At 37.1% G+C, this 22,682-nt stretch overlaps 1 protein-coding gene across 5 annotated transcripts in view; it reads right to left on the minus strand.

The window, feature by feature from the left end:
* TOPBP1 (DNA topoisomerase II binding protein 1) overlaps positions 1 to 22,682 on the minus strand; it is a 61,488-nt gene that overhangs the window by 27,146 nt on the left and 11,660 nt on the right. For 4 of the 5 annotated variants that reach the window (XM_046676177.1, XM_046676171.1, XM_046676194.1 and 1 more), the window contains 6 exons: positions 13,660 to 13,976; positions 12,578 to 12,750; positions 8,854 to 9,065; positions 7,299 to 7,585; positions 467 to 640; positions 269 to 384 (listed from right to left, as the gene is read on the minus strand). In XM_046676177.1, the coding sequence (XP_046532133.1) occupies positions 269 to 384; positions 467 to 640; positions 7,299 to 7,585; positions 8,854 to 9,065; positions 12,578 to 12,750; positions 13,660 to 13,976 (1,279 nt within the window). The remainder of the gene's footprint in view (positions 1 to 268; positions 385 to 466; positions 641 to 7,298; positions 7,586 to 8,853; positions 9,066 to 12,577; positions 12,751 to 13,659; positions 13,977 to 22,682) is intronic. The other variant, XM_046676185.1, reaches the window with a different exon arrangement.

Here is a 22,682-nt window from a genome sequence, read left to right on the forward strand (position 1 = left end):
GTACATAGGTCTACACCCGGGATCCAAACTGGTGAACCCCAGGTCACGGAAGCAGAACGTGCAAACTTAACCGCTACGCCACCGGGCTGGCCCGCAGAGCATATTTTAAAAGGATGTGGTAAATTAAATGTCAACTGGAGAGATTCTGTAGATAATACAACACACCAAAAGGCAAAATAAATGTTTCTTTGTAGATACTCAAAACAGCTTTAGGTTTCCCTATAAATTTAGGCCACATTACCACCAAAGAGAAAGATGTGCCAACTACCTGTAATCTGCTCCTAGAGAGGCTGCGATCCCATTGAGTTCACTCTGCTTCTTACTGAGTTTTTTACTAACACACACCACTACCTTGTGAAGTGGCTTCAGGGCTTCTTCCCGTTCCTGGAAAACAAAAGAGACAGATATCACTACTGTTTGAAATGTTTTATCTAAAACTTCCTTTTAATAAGAGATCGAAGTCTACCTTCTCTGCTTGGGCATCCTTCAGCTGAGGGCTGGCAGAAAGAGCAACAGCATTTCGAGAGCTATTTGCCAAAGCAAGTTTCAAGTTTCTGACAATGACTTCTGAGAGTGGTGTGCTCAGCTTCCTCTTCTGTTGGCTGGGACCTCTTGGAGTTTCCAAGGCTGCAAGTGCATCCTATATATATGGAGGGGGAGAGCGAAAGAGGGAGAAAGAGACAGAGAGAGGAAGAAAGGAGAGAGAAAGGAAGAAGAGGAGAGAGAGAGGGAAGAGAAAGGTAAATAGAATAGGGAAACAGAAAAAGGAGGAGAGGTGAGGAGACAAGGAAGATAATCCTCAAAATTAACTGGATTAGTTTTAACCTTCTCTGGCTGCCCTCCAAACAACAGTGAGAACAACAAAATACTATCTGTGTCTATACACAATGAAGGAAAAAAAATTCATAATGTCCAGCAAATTGGTTCAGAGAGACTACCAAGCTTCCATTTTCAAAGGCGCTTACCACATTGACCCTTAGACTCTTAGAGTTGCAGGTGCAGTAAAAATAAAGGACACCAAAAAACAAAACAAGCAAACAAAAACACAGAAGAAAACAAGTAAGCAAGGATGGATATAAACAAGATGGGAACTAAGGAAGGTTAAAAAGTCAGACAGAGCTGAGAACTGTGAAAAATCTTCAAACGTACAAAATACATTCCTGTCCCAAGCCACTCACACTTCCCTCACGAGAGGAGGTCACTGTTGTCTGGGCGCTTGCTCATTCTCTTTCCCACCTGCATAGTATTCCACATACACAGCAGAAAGCATCTAACCAGTGTTCAACTGAGTATTTAGATTAACAATCTCTGGCCGGCATAATGATGCAATGAATAACCTTGTACATACACCATTTTGTACATCCAAGAGTAATGGGACCATTTAAGCAAAATGTGTGTACCAACGCTGACATTCTCATGCATTAGTGTGTGTTTCCCAACATGATTGACAGCACAGCGGGTATCACATTTTTCTTTGTTGCCAATCTGATAAGTTAAAAAAATTTATCTGTATGCTTTAATTTTCCATCGTCTTATACTCAATGAGATTAAACATCTTTATGCAGTATAATATTTCTATTTGCTTTTTTGTGACAGCTATCTCTTCCTATCCTTTGCCCATTTTTCCAGTGGGTCATTAGTCTTTTTTTATCTTCACTTGCATGAATATAATTATATAAATTTATATGTATATATGTCCACTGAGATTTACACATATTCTCAAATAGTCATTTGTTAAATTTTTGTCATGGAGAATATTTTTTAAAACAAATATTTTTATTGCACATTTATAAAATCTGCATAGTTGAATGTGGAGAACTTTTAATGCTGTCAAATTTATATGAATCTTTTATTTCGTTTGGGGTATATGTTATAGTTAGAAAGGCTTTCCTCACACTGGGATTATTTAAAAACAAACTCTTTCATGGCCTGTTCCAGAATTTTTATGCCTTTACTTCTTGTGTTTAAGTATCTGATCCTCTGAAATTTATTCCGACATAAGGTGAGGTTTCATCCCATCTGTCTTCTCAGATGGCTAGTCAGTGGTTTGATTTGAATGCCATTTTTATCATTAATACATTCTCCTATCTGTGGGGCATAATCTCATGCATTGATTTGATTATCCATGTGACAATAACACACTGCTTCAATGACTGCAAAAGATGTTTTAGTAACTAATAGGGCTAGTGCTTACCCAATTATTCCTCTCAGATTTTTTATTCTATTTCTGTTTGCATTTTTAATAGGATGTTACCTTTATAGATCTTTGCGATGTTTTATCTTTTTTGCAAGAATTTGGTAAGGCTTTCTATTTGCTAAAGTTTTGTTTTTTTTTTTTTAATTTCTTATTTCTCCACAGCATTTAAAAGGATTCTTCATAAACAAAAGAAATCAGAAGCTCCCATACCACATCTCCCCAGCTTCAGCACCTGTGCCATGAACACTGCTTCCCTTCTGGTACTTTCCTCTACTTGAGCATTAGATCCCAACCGCTCTCACCAACTCAAAGACACAGCTTCAGTTCTCCCCTCTCGTCTATATTATCAGTTGGATCTCTACTGATCAGTCACACTGGCATAGTTATTTCTTCCATCTTAAAAAACAAAACAATCTTCTTTTGACTCTGCTTTGCGTTACAGCTACTACGCCATTTCTTGGTTTCCCTTTATAGTAAGATTCCTCAAATGCATTGTTTATATTCAATGTCTCCAATTCTCACATTCCCATATGAACCCACAATGGCTTCCACCTCCACCATGTCATCAAAACCCTTACTGTGAAGATCACCACTGACCTCCATAAGCATAAATCCAGGGGTCAATTTTCTGTTCTCACCTTTCTTGATCTTTCAGCAGCATCTGACACAGTTAACCAGTCCTTCCTCAAATACTTTCTTGCTTGGCCTCCAAGACACTCTCTAGGCTTTCTCTTCCCTCACTGGTGGCTCCTTCTCAGTCTCCTTTGCTGATACCTCCTCTGAATTCAAGCCCCTCAGGGTGTTCCTTGGATTTCTTCTTCTGTTCTCTCGGCATCTATTCTCAGGTAGCTTTAAATATTACCCATAAACTCAGAACCCAAATTTCTTTCCCTAGCCTAGACCATTCCCCTAACTTCAGGCTTTACGTGTAACTGCCTATCTGACAACACAACTTGGATATCTAACAAGCATCTCAAACTTTATGGGTCCAGAACGTGAACTCTTGATCTTTAAGCCCCAATCCCAATCCGTTCTAGTCAACTCAGTTGCTTGGCAGCTCCATCCTTCTAAACTCTCAGACCAAAGATTTTATAGAAGGATCCAAATTCTAAACATTTAAAACCCCACCATGTGCCAGGGAAAACTGATTGAGAATGATCAATATCTAGACATACCCTTGTAAATTATTAGACTTAAAAAAAAAGAAAAATCCACATGGCCTTGAGGCAAAAAAAAAAAAAAAAAAAAAGAATTAACTTATAAAGACAACATAAGCAGACTGGCACCAGAATTTTCAAAAACGATAAACACAGAGCAAGGCAGCAGTGGAGCAGTATTTTAAGGAAGCTTAAGGAAAAAAAAGAGCAACTAAGAATAGTACATCCAAACAATCTGTCGAAGACTCAAGGCCTCAGTAAAAGTCCTGAGTGTACAGGACTCAGGAGGCACTGTACCAGGGCCATTCCTGAGGAGTCCATGTGTACAGTGTACACAGGAACTTCATCCTCCAAAAGATGACAGGGCAGCTTCATAAAGGACAGACAAGTGCACATTTCATAGATGTGACTGCCAAGTTAGGACTAGAACAAGGGTGAGGTCCACAGTTGAAGTACATATATAAAGTTTTTATTTTCTGACAAAGTAGAAAAATGTAATTAAAAATAGCAGGAGGGAGAAAAACGAGAAACAGAATAAGATCATTGACTGTAGCGGAAGCACTAAGTAAGAGTGAAAACAATTTAAAACTGGTTAAGTAAGAAGAAGGGGGATTAAGGGCATTACAAGAAATATTAATATAAAGGTGACCATGATGATAAAACAAATCAACAAACCCCTTCCTAAATACCATAATGAAAAAAGAAACAAAGAGGATACAATTAGTGAAGAAACACGTAATATACACGTATATAACGTAACCACAAAGTAATGACAACACAATATATGGCAGAACTGAGATCAAATTTAAGTCATATTAAACGTGAATGGGCTTAGCCTGTCTAATTGAAAGAAAAATCTTCAAAATGGTTCATAAAACAAAATTCAACTCTATGCTATATAGGGGAGAAATACTTAAAACGTAGTAATCCAAAAAGGCTAAAAACAAAGGAATGCACAGATTTATGAGACAAATAAAAATAATAGGAGAGTAGGGATTGAAATCCTGATACCCAAGCAGATTTCAAGCCAAAAAGCATTAAATGAGACAACAGACACATTCCAACTTAAATAAGAGACATGAATATCTATGCAGTACTTAACACAGCCATTATCTATTTAAAACAAAAAACACTTGAGATACAAGGAGAAACAGAAACTGATCAATATTAGGAAACTTGAAGATACCACTTAGTACGAGACAGGTTCAGTGAACAAAAAATAGGAAAGGGCATAAGAAATCTAAACAACATAATCAGTAAGTTAGATCTTGTGTGTGTACGTGTGTGTGTGTATACGTCTCTCTAACACTACACCCTGATGGAGAATATATCTTCCTCTTTAAGGAATGTTCTCAAAAACTGACGATATATATATCAGGGTACAAAGAAATGATCAGTAAGTTCTGTAAAGTAGAAATATTAAAAACAACACTCTGATCACAATGCAATAAACCTACAAATTAAAAATGAAACAAAGTCCTTCCATCTGGAAATGAATGAAAACTCTATATATGTGAGTAAAGGGTATGTGAGTATTCCTTGTACTATTATTATTTTGCAACTTTTTGTGAGAAATTATTTCCAAGTATAAAGTTAAAAACACAAAACTGGGGCCGGCCCAGTGGCCCAGCAGTTAAGTGCACATGTTCTGCTTTGGTGGCCCAGGGTCCACCAGTTTGGATCCCGGGTGCGGACATGGCACCACTCAACAAGCCATGCTGTGGCAGGCGTCCCACAAATAAAGTAGAGAAAGATGGGCACAGATGTTAGCTCAGGGCCAGTCTTCCTCAGCAAAAAGAGGAGGATTGGCAGATGTTAGCTCAGGGCCAGTCTTCCTCAGCAAAAAAAGAGGATTGGCATATGTTAGCTCAAGGCTGAGCTTCCTCAAAAAAAACCCCAAAAAACAAAAAACACAAAACTGACAATACCCTGTTGGCAAGGATGGGGAACACTGGGTGCTCAATACACTACTGGTGGGAGTATGAACTGGTACAACCACTTGGACAGTTTGCTGGTCTCTACTAAAGTTAAAATATGACCCAGCAACCTCACTCCTAGTTATATACCAAAAAGAAATGCATGCCCACACTTTCCAAGAGACATGCACAAGAATGTTCACAGTTGCATTATTTGTAGGAACAAAAATTTGTAACTAGGTAAATGCCCATCAACAGTAGACAGGATATGTAAATTGTGGTATATCCATATAATGGAATACTGCATGGTAATAAAATCAGAGGTAGCAACATAGATAAATCTTTCAAATGGTAGTTGAACAGAAAAAGGGAAGAATCAAAAGAATAAACACTACAATTCCACCTATTTAAAAGTCAAAAACAAGCATAACCAAGCTATAGTGTCCGAAGTCAGGAGTGATACCTCTGGGGAGGAAAGAGGAAGGAGTGACGGGGTAGGGGCACAAGGAAGGTTCCATGGCACTGGCAACGATCTCTTTCTGAACACGTGCAGTGGATTCCCAACTGCTAACAATGATATTTCCTTTAGCAGCACATTTATTGTACTTTTCTGATGTGTGTCAATTGAAAATGAAGTTTAAATAAGAGGTGTGTTTTTTATTGCAAGACCTAATAGATGTTCAATTTTGAGATTATTCCATGGGCCCTTCCTGTTTTCAGAGTAAAAAATTCAATACACCATATTACGTCAATTTGAAGAACCACTGATTATAAGACGAAGTACTATTTTACGTACCAGGAAAAAAAAACAGAGAAAAACATTGCTAAATAAACTATGACCTAAACAGCGAAACCTTTAAATGTGTTCTGTACCTTCACTGAGACTATTTCAGAATCATCAGCAAAGAATCTAAAGAATGTTCTGAATGCCTGGAAATATTTCCACTATTTTCTGGCCTAATCAAATCATTTCACTGACTCTTCAGAGTCTGTGTGCTATGAGACCGCAGAGAGCATCTAGATACACTCCCTGATTGTACAGAGGGGAATAATGGAGCCCAAAGAGGCTGACTTGCCTTAAGAGGCAGAGGCCTGATCTAGACCTCCCAGTTCCCAAACCAGTGGTTTTCCTCGGTCTCTTAAGGCATGAGGGGCAGTGTTAATCACAGTACAAAATGTTACTTCAGAATAGATTTGATCAAAGATTTTGCTTGAAGAAAACTGTCCCAGGTATCAATTTATATTTATTTTCTGAAGATGAATAATCTGTAAACTTCATAAGTGTGCTCCAAAACATACTAGTAAAAAGTATTAAAATATTGCTTCTTAATACCCTATGAGCAAAACTTCAACAGATAATTGTACAAAGGTTCATGGATAAAGAAATCATAGACAATGGTTTGGATAGCCACTTGAAAGGCCAAAAGCTCCTAAAGGAGAGAAAGCATCTTCAGGAAATAAAAGGAAACCATCTAAGAAGGTTAAATTAGCCCTTGATTTGTGAGTGAAGTTTTCAGAAAGAGAGCCATACTCCAGTGCTCAGGAGATCAAAGAAGGGTATACACTTAACTCATCTTTTTAAGGGAAATGATTGAAAAGTAGGTGATAATAGAGACATTTTCAGAAAGCAAGCACTGGGTGTACTCCTAGAATCAAACATAACTAGCAATGTGTTTATATTATTTTATAGTTTATAAAATTATTTCATTACATCATTTCATTTGATCCTTATGATAAATCTGCGTTAGAAGGAACTGATGCTCACTTATGCCCAATGATCTGTCTAGAGTCATACCATTCATGGCAGACCTAGGACCGGAACCCAGATGTCCTGACTTCACACCATATAGATCTTTAGCTGTTACCTCAACCCAGGGTATATACGAGGACTCAATAATATGAATTCACTTGTCAATGTCTCTGGAAAATTTACTACTGCAAACTTTAGAGGTGATGCAGAATTTGGTGCTCTAACTTCATTATGAACTATAAAATTGTTAACTCTGGGACCATTTTCTATAAACCTACCTTGACATCAAAGGAAGGCTTGAAGAGTTTGTCCTTGGACAGAAATTTTGATGGCGTGTCCAGGTGTAAAGAGGGCTCCTTCTGGAGCGGCTGGCCCACTGCTGGGGAAACTGAGTGCTGCCCAGTGTGCTGGGAGATCACAGCATGGAACGCCTTACTCTGGAAGCGGTTCATATCTAAGGGGGTAACAGCTGTTTTCCTGTGCGTGTCCACGTGTGTGGCAGGCTGCTCTGGAGTATCTGGATTTAGATTCACCCCATTTACTATTTCAGTTTCCAAACTTTGTTCTAGAGATTTAAAATAAAAGGAAGCAAACGTGAGCCACTAATGTCATCTTTTGTCTCTAAAGAGGCACACAAGAAGTGATGTTTTTACATCTTATTGTTAGTTTTCACGTGAATTCTCAGGTACACTTGAAACCACACGGTTATATAAGTACTTTCTGAGAAACACCAGATGGCATATTAAACACACGTTGAGTGAGACAAGCACATCAACTGAGACAATGATTAACGAAATTAATTTCTTGTTTCGCTTCTTGTGCCTTGAAGTATTCTCAATAAACCTTACAATTTGCCAAAAATTATATAAATAAATGTCATCTTAGTTAACGGCAGAATAAAAAGAAAATTCCAATTATATTCTCAGAGTTAACAACTACAGTCCAGTTTTGGGAAAGTCCTCAATGAAACTTTAACATGACCTAACATCAGCTTGCCTCAGCTGCAGGACTTCCAGTGTGGGTAAGCGACGGCTCTGAGAGATGTTCCCAAGCTGCTCACTGGTCCCTCAAGTTTGCCCAGGGATGCCACCATCTTACAAGCAGGGCTACTGTGTCCTCCCACCCCTGCCTCCCACCTTTTTCCAACCTTTAACAAAAACATTTATTAGATGGCTACTCCATGCTAGGCCCAATGCTGCACAATGGAAACATATAATGCATAAGACAGGCATACACCTTGCCTTTTCAGATCTTATAGTTGAGCAGGGAGATATGAAGGTAGACCAGAATTATAACACTGGGTAAGAGCTATAAAAAGCAGAATACGGGGTGTTACGGCAAGACAAGGGCCACGTTTGGTGAGGCAAGAATGGCTTCCCAGGGGAAGTGACATCCAAGCCAAGAAGTGAAAGATGAGGAGGAGCAACAGGCAAGCATGAGGTGGGCTAGAGAAAACCTGCACAAGTCCAAAGATGAGAGAGCACATTCATTACATGGTGTGTCAGTGCAGGCCACAGAAGGAACAGTAAATGGGATCCCAGCTCACATCTTTAGACTTGAACACTGAGACCTTAGAATGTCCCCAAATTATTTTGTATCCTCTAGCTTGCAGATAGTGCCAGGGTTGATAGGACAGATATAAATTAAACATCTGTGCTATGAACACACATTTATTTTGCCACCCGATAATGAATGCCCAATCCTGGCTCGCTGTACCCAATGTGAAAAGCAGAAATCAATGACCTCTCCTAAAAACAAGCTTTGGCACAGTCACATCCCAGAAACCATCAAATCGTAAACATATATATAAAAGAACAAAATAAAAATATTAACCTTCTTTAGGTGAATTTTCAATCAGAAAATGGCTTTCATTTGCTTTCTTTCCCATTCTAGCGGTCTCCAAGAGCCAAGCTATAGTGACTGCTGGTAAATTCCACTTCTTGGAAGCTTCGTATTTAGAACCACCTGGTTCTTTCAATACAAGATGTGTACTGGCAAGCATACCTTTCTTTGCATTGGATTTGCGAACAAAGAATTCTTGAACACTGAAAGTTATATTTAAAGAAAAGCAAATGGTCAGATACACAATTAGCCAGCAAACTAAGAATAAAGTTTCTAATGCACAAGTGTGGTTAAAGTTCTAAGGATAAGAAAATACTGGGGCTGGCCCCATGGCTGAGTGGTTAAGTTTGCATGCTCTGTGGCAGGCAGCCCAGTGTTTCGTTGGTTCGAATCCTGGGCGCGGACATGGCACTGCTCACCAAATCACACTGAGGCAGCGTCCCACGTGCCACAACTAGAAGGACCCACAACGAAGAATATACAACTATGTACTGGGGGGCCTTTGGGGAGAAAAAGGAAAAAATAAAATCTTAAAAAAAAAAAAGAAAATACTTACTGATTAAAAGTTGGTTCTATTGGTTAAATTAAGCTAATCAATCCACTTACAAATGCTTACTCTAGGATAAAAATGTTTTGCTATAATTAAACTTTTTATAAAAACATAAGCAAATTAAACTAGACTTTCAAGAAATAACCAGAAAAATTACCTCCTTAATAAGTCGTCACCCACCCACCTTGTCCTTTCCTCCCAAAAGGAGGCATGGAACAACTAGGGGAGTAGAGAAAGCACACTGTATCACACTGTATCTTTCTAGCTCACTATAGCTTCTCACAGCATCTTCACATATAATTTCACTTGATCCTCACAGGACTTGTGAAATATCAATATTTTACAAAATATTGTAAAAATACAACCTGGGAAAAGATACGGAGAAATTAAGTGACTTGCTCAAGATCACAGAATATTAAACCAGAGAGTGGGGGCAGAAACAGAAGTCCACCACTGGAGATAACCGAATTCAATTTTTTCTTTTATGACTTCCAGGTTTAATGTTCTAGCTCCCCACTCTTAAGGTTTTTAAGATATCCCACATTTTTCCTAGTGTGTTCATGGTTTCACTTTTCACATTTAACCCACTGATCCATTTGGTACTTATCTGGGTAAGAGATGTGGCTCCTCTGAAGTCTTCAGACTCTACTGAACACTATTTATTGATTAAACCATCTCTTCCACAGTAACTTGAAATATCACTTTTATCATGCACTAAATTCCTATTTGTATTTGGGTCTATTTCTAGACTTCGTTCATTTATTGAACTTTCTGCTACTTATAGCTACACTATATTTAGTGAGGTTTTACAAAGTATACTTAAATAACTATTCTATTTCAGAATTTTCATTACTTTCCTGCTTGCTCATCTTTTCTGATGAATGTTAGAATTAGTTTGTTTATTGTCCTCCCTAAAAAATTCTGCTGGCATTTTTATTGGGATCATGTTAAACGTAAACATTAACACAGGGGATAACAGAAACTTCTTTATAATGTTCAGTCTTCCTTTCCAAGAACATGTACACCTTTCCTACTGTTTGAGCCTTATTTTATTTCCCTCAATAGCATTTTACAAGTTTCTGGAGCTCTTTCAAGTTTCATGTTAAACTTGCTGCTATGTGTCTTCTTTTCTACCGCAGACCTGGTAAGAGGCCTTTGTATTCATTAGCTCTTCTAACTGGTGGTATAGATGAAGGTCAATGATTTCTGTATATTAATTTTCTGCAGAGCCACTTTACTGAATTTTTCTCTGAGAACGGCTTTAGTTGGACCCCACGGAGTTGGTTGTCATATTCTTGTTTTCACTTTCTAGATTTTCTGCAATTTCAGTTTTTTTCAAAAAGCTTTTTATTGGTGGTTAAGTTCACATGCTCCACTTTGGCAGCCCAGGGTTTCACTGGTTTGGATCCTGGGCGTGGACATGGTACCACTCATCAAGCCATGGTGAGGTGGCATCCCACACAGCAGAGCCAGAAGGACCTACAACTAGAAGATACAATTACGTACTGGGGGCCTCTGGGGAAAAGGAAAAAAGAAAGAAGATTGGCAGCAGACATTAGCTCAGGTGCCAAGCTAAAAAAAAACAGTTGTAAAATGTCCAGTAGATAAGGTGCTTTTATTTTCTCTATTATTCATTTCTAGTTTTTTTGCATTGTGATTAGAGAATATGGTCGGCACTCTTCCTACTTTAGGGAATTAACTGAGGTTTTCTTTGAGGCCAATTTCTTTACAGGTGACATTTACGAGCCTTCCACAGGCACCTGAAAAGGCATGCTCACTGTTTCAGGGTAGATATCTAACTGTGGTATTTACATCTGTATCCTTCCCTGTTTTCTATTTGACCTGTCATGACGTGAAAGATAAGAATTCAATTCTCCTACAAGTAAGGTATTTTTGTTGATTCCTTGGAATATCTTGTTTCTGCTTTACCAACGACAGTCATGCTCAGTCTGGCGTACGTATTTTTTACCTTCATTGTGACTAGCACTCTATTTCCAGTGCTCTTCTCTTTCTTGTTTAATGCCTTTTGATTTGAATCTAAACTCGCCTGACATTAAAAGTGCAACTCCTCCTTTCTTTTCATTTGCATTTACTTGACAGATCTTTGCCCAACTTTTCCCCCCCAAATATTCTGAATCACTTTGCTTTAGGTGTGTCTCTTTTTAACTTTTTATTAAAGATTGGCACCTGAGCTAACAACTGTTGCCAATCTTTTTTTCTGCTCTCTCTCCCCAAATTCCCTAGTACATAGTTGTGTATTTTAGTTGCGGGTCCTTCTGCCTGTGCTACGTGGGATGCTGCCTCAGCATGGCCTGACGAGCGGTACCATGTCCCTGCCCAGGATCCCGGACTAGCAAAACCCTGGACCTCTGAAGTGCAGCGCTGGAACTTAACCACTCAGCCACGGGGCCGGCCTGGAGGTATATCGCGTGTTTAAAAGCGTTTTAAGTGTTGCTTCATGATCTAATCTAAAAGGACTCTTCTTTGAATGTAAAAGTTTAGCTCATTTACATTCACTGCTGTAACAGTTTCTACTTCCTTTTTAAACAGCCACCATCTAATGTGAATCACACGGGTTGGGCTAATTTGAATTTTGGAGGTAACTTTTAAATACATTTTATTTCTTCCAAAGTATTCATTATTCCCACTTAACATTTGCATTTCTGGCTGAAAACCAGAGAAACAACGAATGTATACTGAAAAAGAATAAATCACCCATATGGCACGTGGAGGGGAATAAAGCTTAGTGCCAAGCAATATTCAATAATGGTCCATGTATCAGCTTTAAATATTCCCTTTTCTCTAGGTAAGCATTAATGCCTGTAATCTTTTTTTTTAAGATTTTATTTTTTTTCCTTTTCCTCCTCCAAGCACCCTGGGACATAGTTGTATATTCTTAGTTGTGGGTCCTTCTACAGGGGAGTGCACGAACTTAACCACTCAGCCACAGGGCCGGCCCCAGTGCCTGTAATCTTAACATTTGCCAGGCATCCATGAAGTAGCACTCTCTCCTCTCCCACTTTGGGCCATCACATAGATACACTAGATACTACCCGTAAGTACTATAAAGACACCCAGCCAAATTCTAATTTGAATGCTCTCAAATACATCAAAACAAATAGAAGGTACAACCAACACAACAGGCCCACTAAAAATACTACATACCTTGCTCCAAGGTGATTTGCTAAGAATGTCAATGAATCTTTTTCTGCTCCCACACACTGGCTGAACGAAATAACACAATCCACTAAAGGAGTCACTCCTGCCATTACTGGGACTGGCATGAAGAGAGGATTTGACTTTGGATCAATTAAAGTCTGATAGTCTATACAAGTTACCTTTTAAAAATAAGAGAAACAATAATATCAACCTGAAATAAGCAACTAGTGGTTAACACTGGTTTTATCATAGTAGCAGTAATTTTAATTTAGATGAAAAGCAATTTTAATTTAAAATAAACTTATGTATGCTCAATACACTTCAAATCACAACATCAAAGAAATATATAATCATGGGGCCGGCCCAGTGGCGCAGTGGTTAAGTGTGTACGTTCCGCTTTGGCAGCCCGGGGTTCGCTGGTTTGGATCCCGGATGCGGACACAGCACCACTTGGCAAGCCATGCTGTGGTAGGTGTCCCACATAGAAAGTAGAGGAAGATGGGCACAGATGTTAGCTCAGGGCTAATCTTCCTCAAAAAAAACAAAAACAAAAACAAAAACAAAAGGAAAAAAAAGAAAAATATAATCAATTTATCATATAGGATATTAAAATCAGCCAATTTATCATTGAAATTACTGAATACTGTTTTAAATTTAATTTCTTCCAAGGTATTAGTTTATAATTTTTTCCTTTAAATTCTTGGAAAGTTAAAAAAAAAAAATCAATGGTGAAATTGCCAGTGGTAAGCCAACAAGATGGAATAATAGAAAGGTACATATCATGCTTTGGTCATGAGAAAACAGGGAAGGCCGAAATAGTACGAAATGATCTGGAGTAATGTGCTAAGAAGGAATGTTGCTGCTGTGGCCTCTAGGAAACGATAACTCCTATTCTACCAGGATCAGGACCAAGAAGGTAGCAAATTTTCATATTTTAGTATTTCCTTTGCTAAAAGCAATATCTAAACAGTGATCAAATGCAAACACCAATTTACCTGAATTGAACTGCCTAAGAGATACACATTAACACTCTTGGTATTGAGATATCCTTCAAAACTATATTTCAGACTGCTACAGTGTTTTCTTACCAGCCACGTATTTGTAACAACTTCTCCCACAGTTGCTTCCACTTCACACCCCAGCAGAGGAACCACAGCGTAATCAGCAACAATTCTGCTCTGAAGGGACACAGTTTTTCCAGCATTTTCTCTGATGATATTTGCAATATTAGCTTCATTTTCACTACTAAAACCCAGAACAAGGAAACTCTTTTGGCTGAATAAACCTTCTTCAGTAACTGTAGAAGTGTCAGGGAGGCAATGACTGACAGAAGACTGGTTTTCTTCTTGAAGAGATATATGAGTAGAATCATTAAAGGGCCCAACTTGAGACTTTGCAGCTTCAACTGGAAGAGAAAAAGAAATGTTTTCTAACAGATAATTTCTCTTTCTGGTTAAAGTTTATTTCCTAGCAAGGATATTAAGGTAACACGGAGCCTGAGAATTATAACCACACATACAAAACTAAGGCTTTATAAGTATACAATGAAGAAAAGATATGAACCCAACCCATCTTCTGGGTCACCAAGAATGTATCAATATTACCATCTTCCACTAGGAAGGACAAAAGCAATCATGTTACTGTCCTAAGCATTCCCAGTGTACTAGAAACTCTCATCAGTTGAAAATTAGGAAACTCCAGTAACTCCACAGGCCTGTCTTAGTTCCAAAACTGGTTTAGATAATTCACAACAGAATTGAGAAAATACCATTAAGGAAGAAACAAAAGTAACAGGCCTAAGGGGTCAAGCCCTTCACATGGAAATACTGGTATAAAGGCAATAATAAGAGACTAATGATTACTTCTCTGTCAAAAGTTCCTAAAATGTTTCATATTGAAATTGGAGCATATTAGCTTCTATAGATTTCTTAAGAGGACAATTGATCAAGGGCCCAAGGAAATGGTCTAAACCATTTCACTTTAGGATAAAGTTGGCTGACAGATGGGTAGAAGAAAAAAACACAGTTATATAAAAATATAGATGCCAATAACTAAAATACATAGCACCTAATACACAAGAAACATTGTCAAATCAAGGCTAAAAGCTTAAGAGGGAAAAACTCAGTATGTTTTTGAAAACTCTAGTGCTGCTGTGTTGAAAGGTAACATTCTATGGCAGAGATTGGCAAACTACAGCCCAGGGGCCAAACTGGGCCCACAGCCTGTGAGTCAAGAGCGGTTTTTATATCTTAAAATATTTTTAAAAACAGAAAAAAACAAAACAGAATATCTAACAGACACAGAATGTGGCTGGCAATTACTGTTTGGCCCTTTACAGAAAAGTCTGCCAACCCCTGCTTTACAGGATTCCAATGAGCCTGGATGCTATTCAAGGATTCATTTATTCCCTTAACAGGCACTGTGCCTAAGTGCTTTATATGCATGTAATTAATGCTAATGATACTATGAGGTTGACACTATTGGTATACCTATATCCTTTCTTCAAGAGGAATCTCAGGCTTAAAGAGGTTATATAACTTGCCTTAGGTCATAGTTATTAAGTGGCAGAAATGAGATATAAACCAAAGTCTGTCTGACTCCAGGGTCTATAATATTTATAGTGCCATCTTCTTATTTCTATCCTCATCTCCAACAGATATTAACATATTCACTTATAAATTAATTATTACCATCTATCTTATAATTCCTACTTAATACAAGCATTTATATTGCACTTATTGATACTCTGAAGAAGCACAGTTTTGTCTAGAGCACTTACTAATCAGTAGATCACGAGGCTCTCTGGCCCTCAGTTTCATACTATAAGAACTAAGGGGTAATAATATATTTATAATTTATAGAGGTATATGAGGATGGGGAAGCTTAGATGGAAATAAAGGTGACATGATACTATAAAACATCCTGCAAGTAGTTTTTTAAATAGCCATTCTTAATATAAAATGTAAAAACAATTTTTTTTGCAATTTTAATGATTTCACAATCATACCTAGAAGAAAAAACAAACAACTGCGATGTCTATATATTGCTGGTGAGATGGGAAGAATAAGCCCAGTGGAATTTTAAGACTACTACTATAAAAACAAACTAGAAATACCACGTTCTTATGAATTATAACTAAAACCTTGAAGTTGTTAAGAAATTCAGAAGAAATTAACATGTTCTACAGCAGTTCTTTCCATTTATTTTAGGAGCAAAACTCCTTTTTCAAACAGATCCCATTCAGAATCCCAACAGACACTTCTTGATAAATCTGTTATTGGAAAAGCTCTCTCAGGGGCCAGCACGTGGCCGAGTGGTTAAGTTCGTGTGCTCCGCTTTGGTGGCCCAGGGTTTCGCCAGTTCGGATCCTGGGCACGGATATGGCACGGCTCAACAGGCCATGCTGAGGTGGCGTCCCACATGCCACAACTAGAAGGACCCACAACTAAAATCTACAACTATGTACCGGGGGGCTTTGGGGAGAAAAAGAAAAAATAAAATCTTAAGAAAAAAAAGAAAAAGCTCTCTCAAATAAAAAGTAATTTTGCTTTAAGAAGTAATTATAAAATACTTGATTACATTCTTTTTAAGGTGTCTGGGGATTCACCGAGATCTACTGTCACTAAATCCTTTCAAAGTCAGTAGACTACTAGCTGTCTTAGGAAGGTTTGAGAAACTAATCGCTTGCCTCCCCGAAGTACCCTTGCTGAAGGATAGTGCCTAAAACTGTTCCCTGTCAATCTGTGGCTTCCTTAGAATATCCTAGAAAATTAGGATGCTCTCCTGATATGACGCACTACTAAAGCATAAGCAAATGGTCTGACAAAAACCAATTTTTCAGTACACCATGGACAGAAATAGTGCAGATACAAAAAGGAATACCGGATGGGAGCGGGCCCAGTGGTGCACCTTAAGGTTAAGTTCACACATTCTGCTTTGGCGGCCCAGGGGGTTCACGGGTTGAGATCCTGGGTGTGAACCTACACACCACTTGCCAAGCCATGCTGTGGCAGGTGTCCCACATATAAAGTAGAGGAAGATGGGCACGGATGTTAGCTCAGGGTCAGTCTTCCTCAGTAAAAAGAGAGGATTGGCAGCAGATGTTAGCTCAGGGCTAATCTTCCTCAAAAAAAAAAAAAAAAAGGAATACTGGAAATTCCCTTCTAGAAATATGGTAGGTTAGACATTTGAAACCCTCTCACTATAAAACACTCGAAAATATAAGATAAAATATTAAAGGCATCCTTGAATGCATAGCCGAGTTTGCACAAAAGCAAGGGAGATTCTCAAGGGCTAAAAATGAAGTAGTAGCATGAATCCAGAGCATTAAGTGGTTACTAAAACTAATGGTTACCCTGAATCTATTTTGGCAGTAACCTAGACTCTTAAAATTTAAGGATATCACATGGAAGTATAGGAGCCAAGCCTTTGGTCTCACATAAATTAGAGGCGGGGCAGAGTACACCCTGAGGAAACAAACCCAGAAACCATAAAGGGAAATGCCTTCAGTGAAAATGGAGACCAAAACTAATCAACCAATAAAAATCCACCTTCAAAAAGACAGGACAGGGGCTGGCCCAGTGGCACAGTGGTTAAGTTCGCATGTTCTGCTTTGGCGGCCCAGGTTTCACCGGTTCAGATCCCGGGTGCGGACAAGGCATTGCTAGGCTAAGTCATGCTGCTGTAGGTGTCCCACATATAAAGTAGAGGAAGATGGGCACAGATGTTAGCTCAGGGCTAATCTTCCTCAAGAAAAAAAAAAGATAGGACAAGTACACTAGCCTCTCGCTTTGGGTCAAGGGGGAACAAGATCTCTCCTATAAATATGTCATCATAGACAGGGCCTCAAAATAGGTTAGGGTACAAATTTACACCAGCCTGATGGTTAAGAAATATCCAGCCAATAAACTAACTTAGAGGTGTCCGAAGTTGGGAAACTCCTAGGCTCCTGGCAGATTTAAACATGAACCTTTTCTGGAGGAACAAACTCTCACCCCAGGCTTCTTACAATTCCCAGAGTCCTAAGAACAAGTTTACAATAAATATCACAACACACATGAGGATACCATGCACCGTGAACAATTATCAAGAGAATCACCCCTCCTCTCCATTCAGATGTTGCAATAGCCTTAAATGTTTCAAGAAATAAAGAACAAAATACGTATACAGAATAACAGACTATTAAAAGAACTAGAACTTCTAGGAACTGAAAAAACAATTATTGAAATTGAAAATTTAATGGATGGGTTAAACACATTAGGCAAGAGCTCAACAGAGAAATAGTGATTTGGAAGGAAAATCTAAAGAAATCACACATAATAAATCACAGAAAGACAAAAAGATGACATTAGAAAGACAAGTTAAGTGACCCATACAGAGAGCTAATGGGAGTTTGAGAATATAGAGAATAGGAGAGAAGCAATGTTCAGAGATAATAGATGAATTTTTTTAATACAAAGGGAAAAACCTCACTAATTCTTGGATTCAGAAAGCACAATGAATTCCAAGCAGGACAAATACATGGCAAAACTCCAGGACATGAAAAACAAAAAGAAGATGTTAAAAACAGTCAGAGAGAAAAGACAGATTTTGTACAAAAGAATGACAATTAGACTGACATCTGACTTCTTATCCAGAAGCCATGGAAACAGATGACAATGAAATAATGTCTCCAAAGAGCTTAGACAAAGTAACTGTCTAGAACTGTACACCTAGCAGAACTGTCTTTAAGGACAAGGGAAAAATACAAACATTAACAGAAAATGAAGGAATTGCCCACGAATATACTGCAGGAGTAAAGAAAATGATTCCAGAAGAGAGGTCTCAGATGCAACGAGAAACGGCGGGCAAAGAAATAGCTAAACATGTTGGTAAATCAAAACAAATATTGACCATATAAAACAATAATAATAATGGCTAACTGTGAGATTTAAAAAAGACAATGACAACACCAGGCAAAACCAGAGAAGCTGAGTGTGTCAGTGAGTTCACGTGCAGGGGTGTGGTTAGTAGTGATGTTGAAGATAAAGTGTTATAAGGTTCTTGTGTTATTCAAAAGGAAGATAAAAATTCTGATTAACTTTAGATTTTAAGTCATGACGCACATTAAAGTTCCAAGGGTAATCACTAGAAATATACACAGTATGTCTAACTTGCAAATCAAAAAGGGGAAGGAAGATATAGAACTGGGATTTGCAGTGGGAGGGGGCAAACTCAATCCATTCAAAAGAAGGTAAAAATGTCAAAAAAAACCCAAGGAAGCATAGAAAAATGGGACAAATAACACAAAATAAGATGGTAGAAAATAATCAAAATATAGCACAAATAACAATAAATGTAAATTGACCAAATTTGCAGTTAAAAGAAAAAGTCAGTCATACTAGATACTGACCCACAGGAGGCAGGCATAGCTGTATTAACATCAGACAAAATAGATTTTAAGTTAAAAAAACCAAAATCATTAGGAAAACAAGGATCGCCATGTAATAAAACTTCAAAATATATAAAAAACTAAACTTGACAAAACTACATGGAGAAACTGGCAAAGCTACCACTACAGAGAAGGAGTTTAACACATTTATTTCATTAATCCATAGAATAGAGGAGACATATCTTGATATCATATGTATGTATAGAAACCTCCCAACAATCAGAGAAAACAATTTTCTGAGGCACAGAAGAATATTTAATGAAAGCTACCTTCTAAATATCTCACAGACCAAAGGATATAATAAACTTAGAATATATTCAGAATTGAACAATTACAAAAATGCTACATAAAAGATCTGGTGAAATGCAACCGTAAGTTAGTACTTTTAGGGAAATCTAAATACATAAATACTTAGACAAAAGAAAGACTACAAAAAACAAACTATACAACTTAAGAAATTAGAGGAAAAAGAATAAAAAGGATAAGACAATAAATGAAACAAAAACAAAACAAAAAAATCAAAAGCTGGTTTGTTAAAAAGACTAATAAAATTGGTCTTTAAGTTTCTTAGAAAACAGAGCTTCCCGAAATAGAGTCAAGAAGAAAGAGAACAATTAAATAGTTCCATATCCATTACATGAATCACTTCTGTGCTACAAAATCTTCCTCCAGAGAAACACCAGGACCAGTTAGATGAGTTTTACCACTCATTCCAGTATCAGACAACTCTAATGCTACACAAACTCTCTCTGAGACTGTCCATTTTATCAATTAATAACAAAACCCAAAAAGACAACATGAAAAGGAAATCATAGGCCAATCTCACATTGAATAGATAAAATCTTAAAGTATTAGTAAACTAAATATAGTAATGTATTAAAAAGATGAATATATCACACTCAGAAAAATTTAAACTTAACAATATAAAATCTACTAATACAATTTAACATATTAAAGGAGAAAAACCATATGATCATTCCAATGAGTGCAGGACAAGTACTTAATAAATACCAACACCCAGATCAAAGCACTAAATAATAACAAAAACTATAAAACTCTTAGACGTAGAAGAAAAGCTTCATGATATTTGATTTGGAATGATTTCTTGGAATATGACACCAAAAGCCACAGGCAACAAGAAAAAGAAAAAGATAAACTGGATTTCATCAAAATTAAAAACTTTTGTGCATCAAAGGACACAACATAAAAAGGCAACCCAAAGAATGAGGATAATATTTGCAAATCACATATCTTACAGAGGATTACTAATATTCAGAATATACGAAGAACTCCTACAACTCAAGAACAAAAAATCAACCCTACAAAATAGAGAAAGGACATAAATAGACATTTCTCCAAAGATATACAGATGGCCAATAAACACATAAAAAGATGCTCAACATCATTAATCATCAAGGAAATGCAAATCAAACCCACAATGAGATACCACTTCACATCCATTAGGATAGCTTTTATTAAGAAAATAGAAAAGAAAAATGTTGGTGAGGATGTGGAGAAGTTGGAACCCTTGTGTACTGCTGATGGGAACATAAAATGTTACAGCACTGTGGAAAATAGCATGGTTTCTCAAAAAATTAAACATAGAATTACCATATGATCCATCATTCCACTTCTGGGAATATACACAAAAGAACTGAAAGAAGGGGCTTGAACAGATACCCGTACACCAACATTCACAGCACCATTATTCACAACAGCCAAAAGGTGGAAACAACCCAAGCGTCCATCAATGGATAGTTAAACAAAATGTAGTACACACATACAACAGAATATCATTCAACTTTAAAAACGAATGAAATTCTGACACACGCTAAAACATGGATGAACACTGAAGACATTATGCTAAGTGAAATGAGCCAGACACAAAAGGACAAATATTGTATGATTTCATTTACAAGAGGTCCCTAGAGAGTCAAATTCATAGAGACAGGTTGCCAGGGACCAGGTGGAGGGAGGAATGAGTTATGGTTTCATGGGTATAGAGTTTCAGTTTGGGAAGATAAAATAGTTGTGAGATGAAGGTAATGCCGTGTCAGACAACAATGTGAATATAATTAATACCACTGAAAACATAAAAAGGGTTAAAATGGCAAATTTTATGTTATGTATATGTGTATGTTTTACCACAATTTTAAAAAAGTTCAATACCCAAAATAGTCCACAGAAAAATTTAAATTAATATAAGACTTAAGATCAATATTCAAAATGTTTCATTCTTATACACTAGAAAATAGTTCAATAATGTAATTTTAAGATATATGAATTAAAATATAAAAAAGAACAAATATGCATATAGATAGAAAGCAAGAAATTAGTAATAGTTCTACCATAGCATGCCTGGGATGTTTGTGAATGTAACTACTTTATTGAAAGACACTAAAAAAAGAAAACTATATGGTGACAACTATGTTCATGGACAGGAAGATCTTTTCATTGTAAAGATGTCAATTCTCCCCCAGATTATAAACTCAATACAATTCCAACCAAATTCTCACACTGCTGTTGTGCAAACTGACAAACTAATTTAAAAAATGTGCATGGAAGCAAAGGTTCAAGAAGAGTAAAGACATTTTTGTAAAGAAAATTGGAGTCTTTTCATCTCAGATAATAGAACATACTACAAGGCTACTGACAGTTTACCAGGTTGGTATCTCAATGGAACAGAACAGAAAGCCCAAACACAGATCCTCACATAACAGACCCTTAATAAATGACAGAGGTGGCAGTGCAAATTAGTGCAGAAAGGATGGATTATTCAATAAAAATATTGAAAATAAGTGATTATCCACTTGGATAAAATTCAGTTTGAACACAAAAATCAACTCCACATGCATTGAAGTCATTAATGTGAAAAGGGAAAAGTTTAAGACTTCTAAATATACATATATGAGAAGAACTTTCTGACCTTAGGGTAGGAAAACTTCTTATATAAAATAGAAAAGCACAAACCCCAAAGGAATAGAATGAAAAATTCAACTACCTTAATATATTATGGCCAAGTAACACTCAAAAAGATGCTCTACTTTATTAGTAATCAGTTATGAAATTAAAACCACAATGAGATCCTGCTTTACATTCATCAAATTGGCAAAAATTTCAAGCCTTACAAGAAACACTACATGTTGAAAGGAATGCAACAAGAGGAATTCTTACTCGCTGTTGTTCTAGTGTAAAGTGGTAAACTAAGACAAACACTTCCGAGAGCAATTTGCATTACGTATGAAGTTGAAGATGTACACATCCCATGAATCGACCATGCCCACCCTAGAAAAGTTCTTGGTCACGTGCACAGAGACTTACATAAGAACAATCTCAGTGGTACTGCTTGTATTAGCAAAAGAAAGAAACAATAAAAATGTCTACAGGTAGGAAAATGGATAAATTGTGATATGTTCATATAGCAGTGTGGTATATTCACAACCAGCTACTTAGATTAGCTAAGTATCTCTCAGTTTGGGAGAGGGTAGCAAAAGAGTACATACCATGTATCATTTACATAAGCTAAAATATACAAAAAATGAAACAGTGTATTGTCTACAGATATACACACGTTATAAACTATAAAGAAAATGAGGAGGGATTCACAAGAGGCTTTTGGCATAATGAAATATTCTGTTTTTTTTATAGCTAGACAGTAGTATATGGTTACTCATCACACTA

This window comes from Equus quagga, chromosome 1, assembly GCF_021613505.1.
Source record: "Equus quagga isolate Etosha38 chromosome 1, UCLA_HA_Equagga_1.0, whole genome shotgun sequence".
In the NCBI taxonomy this organism is placed as follows: Eukaryota; Metazoa; Chordata; class Mammalia; order Perissodactyla; family Equidae; genus Equus; species Equus quagga.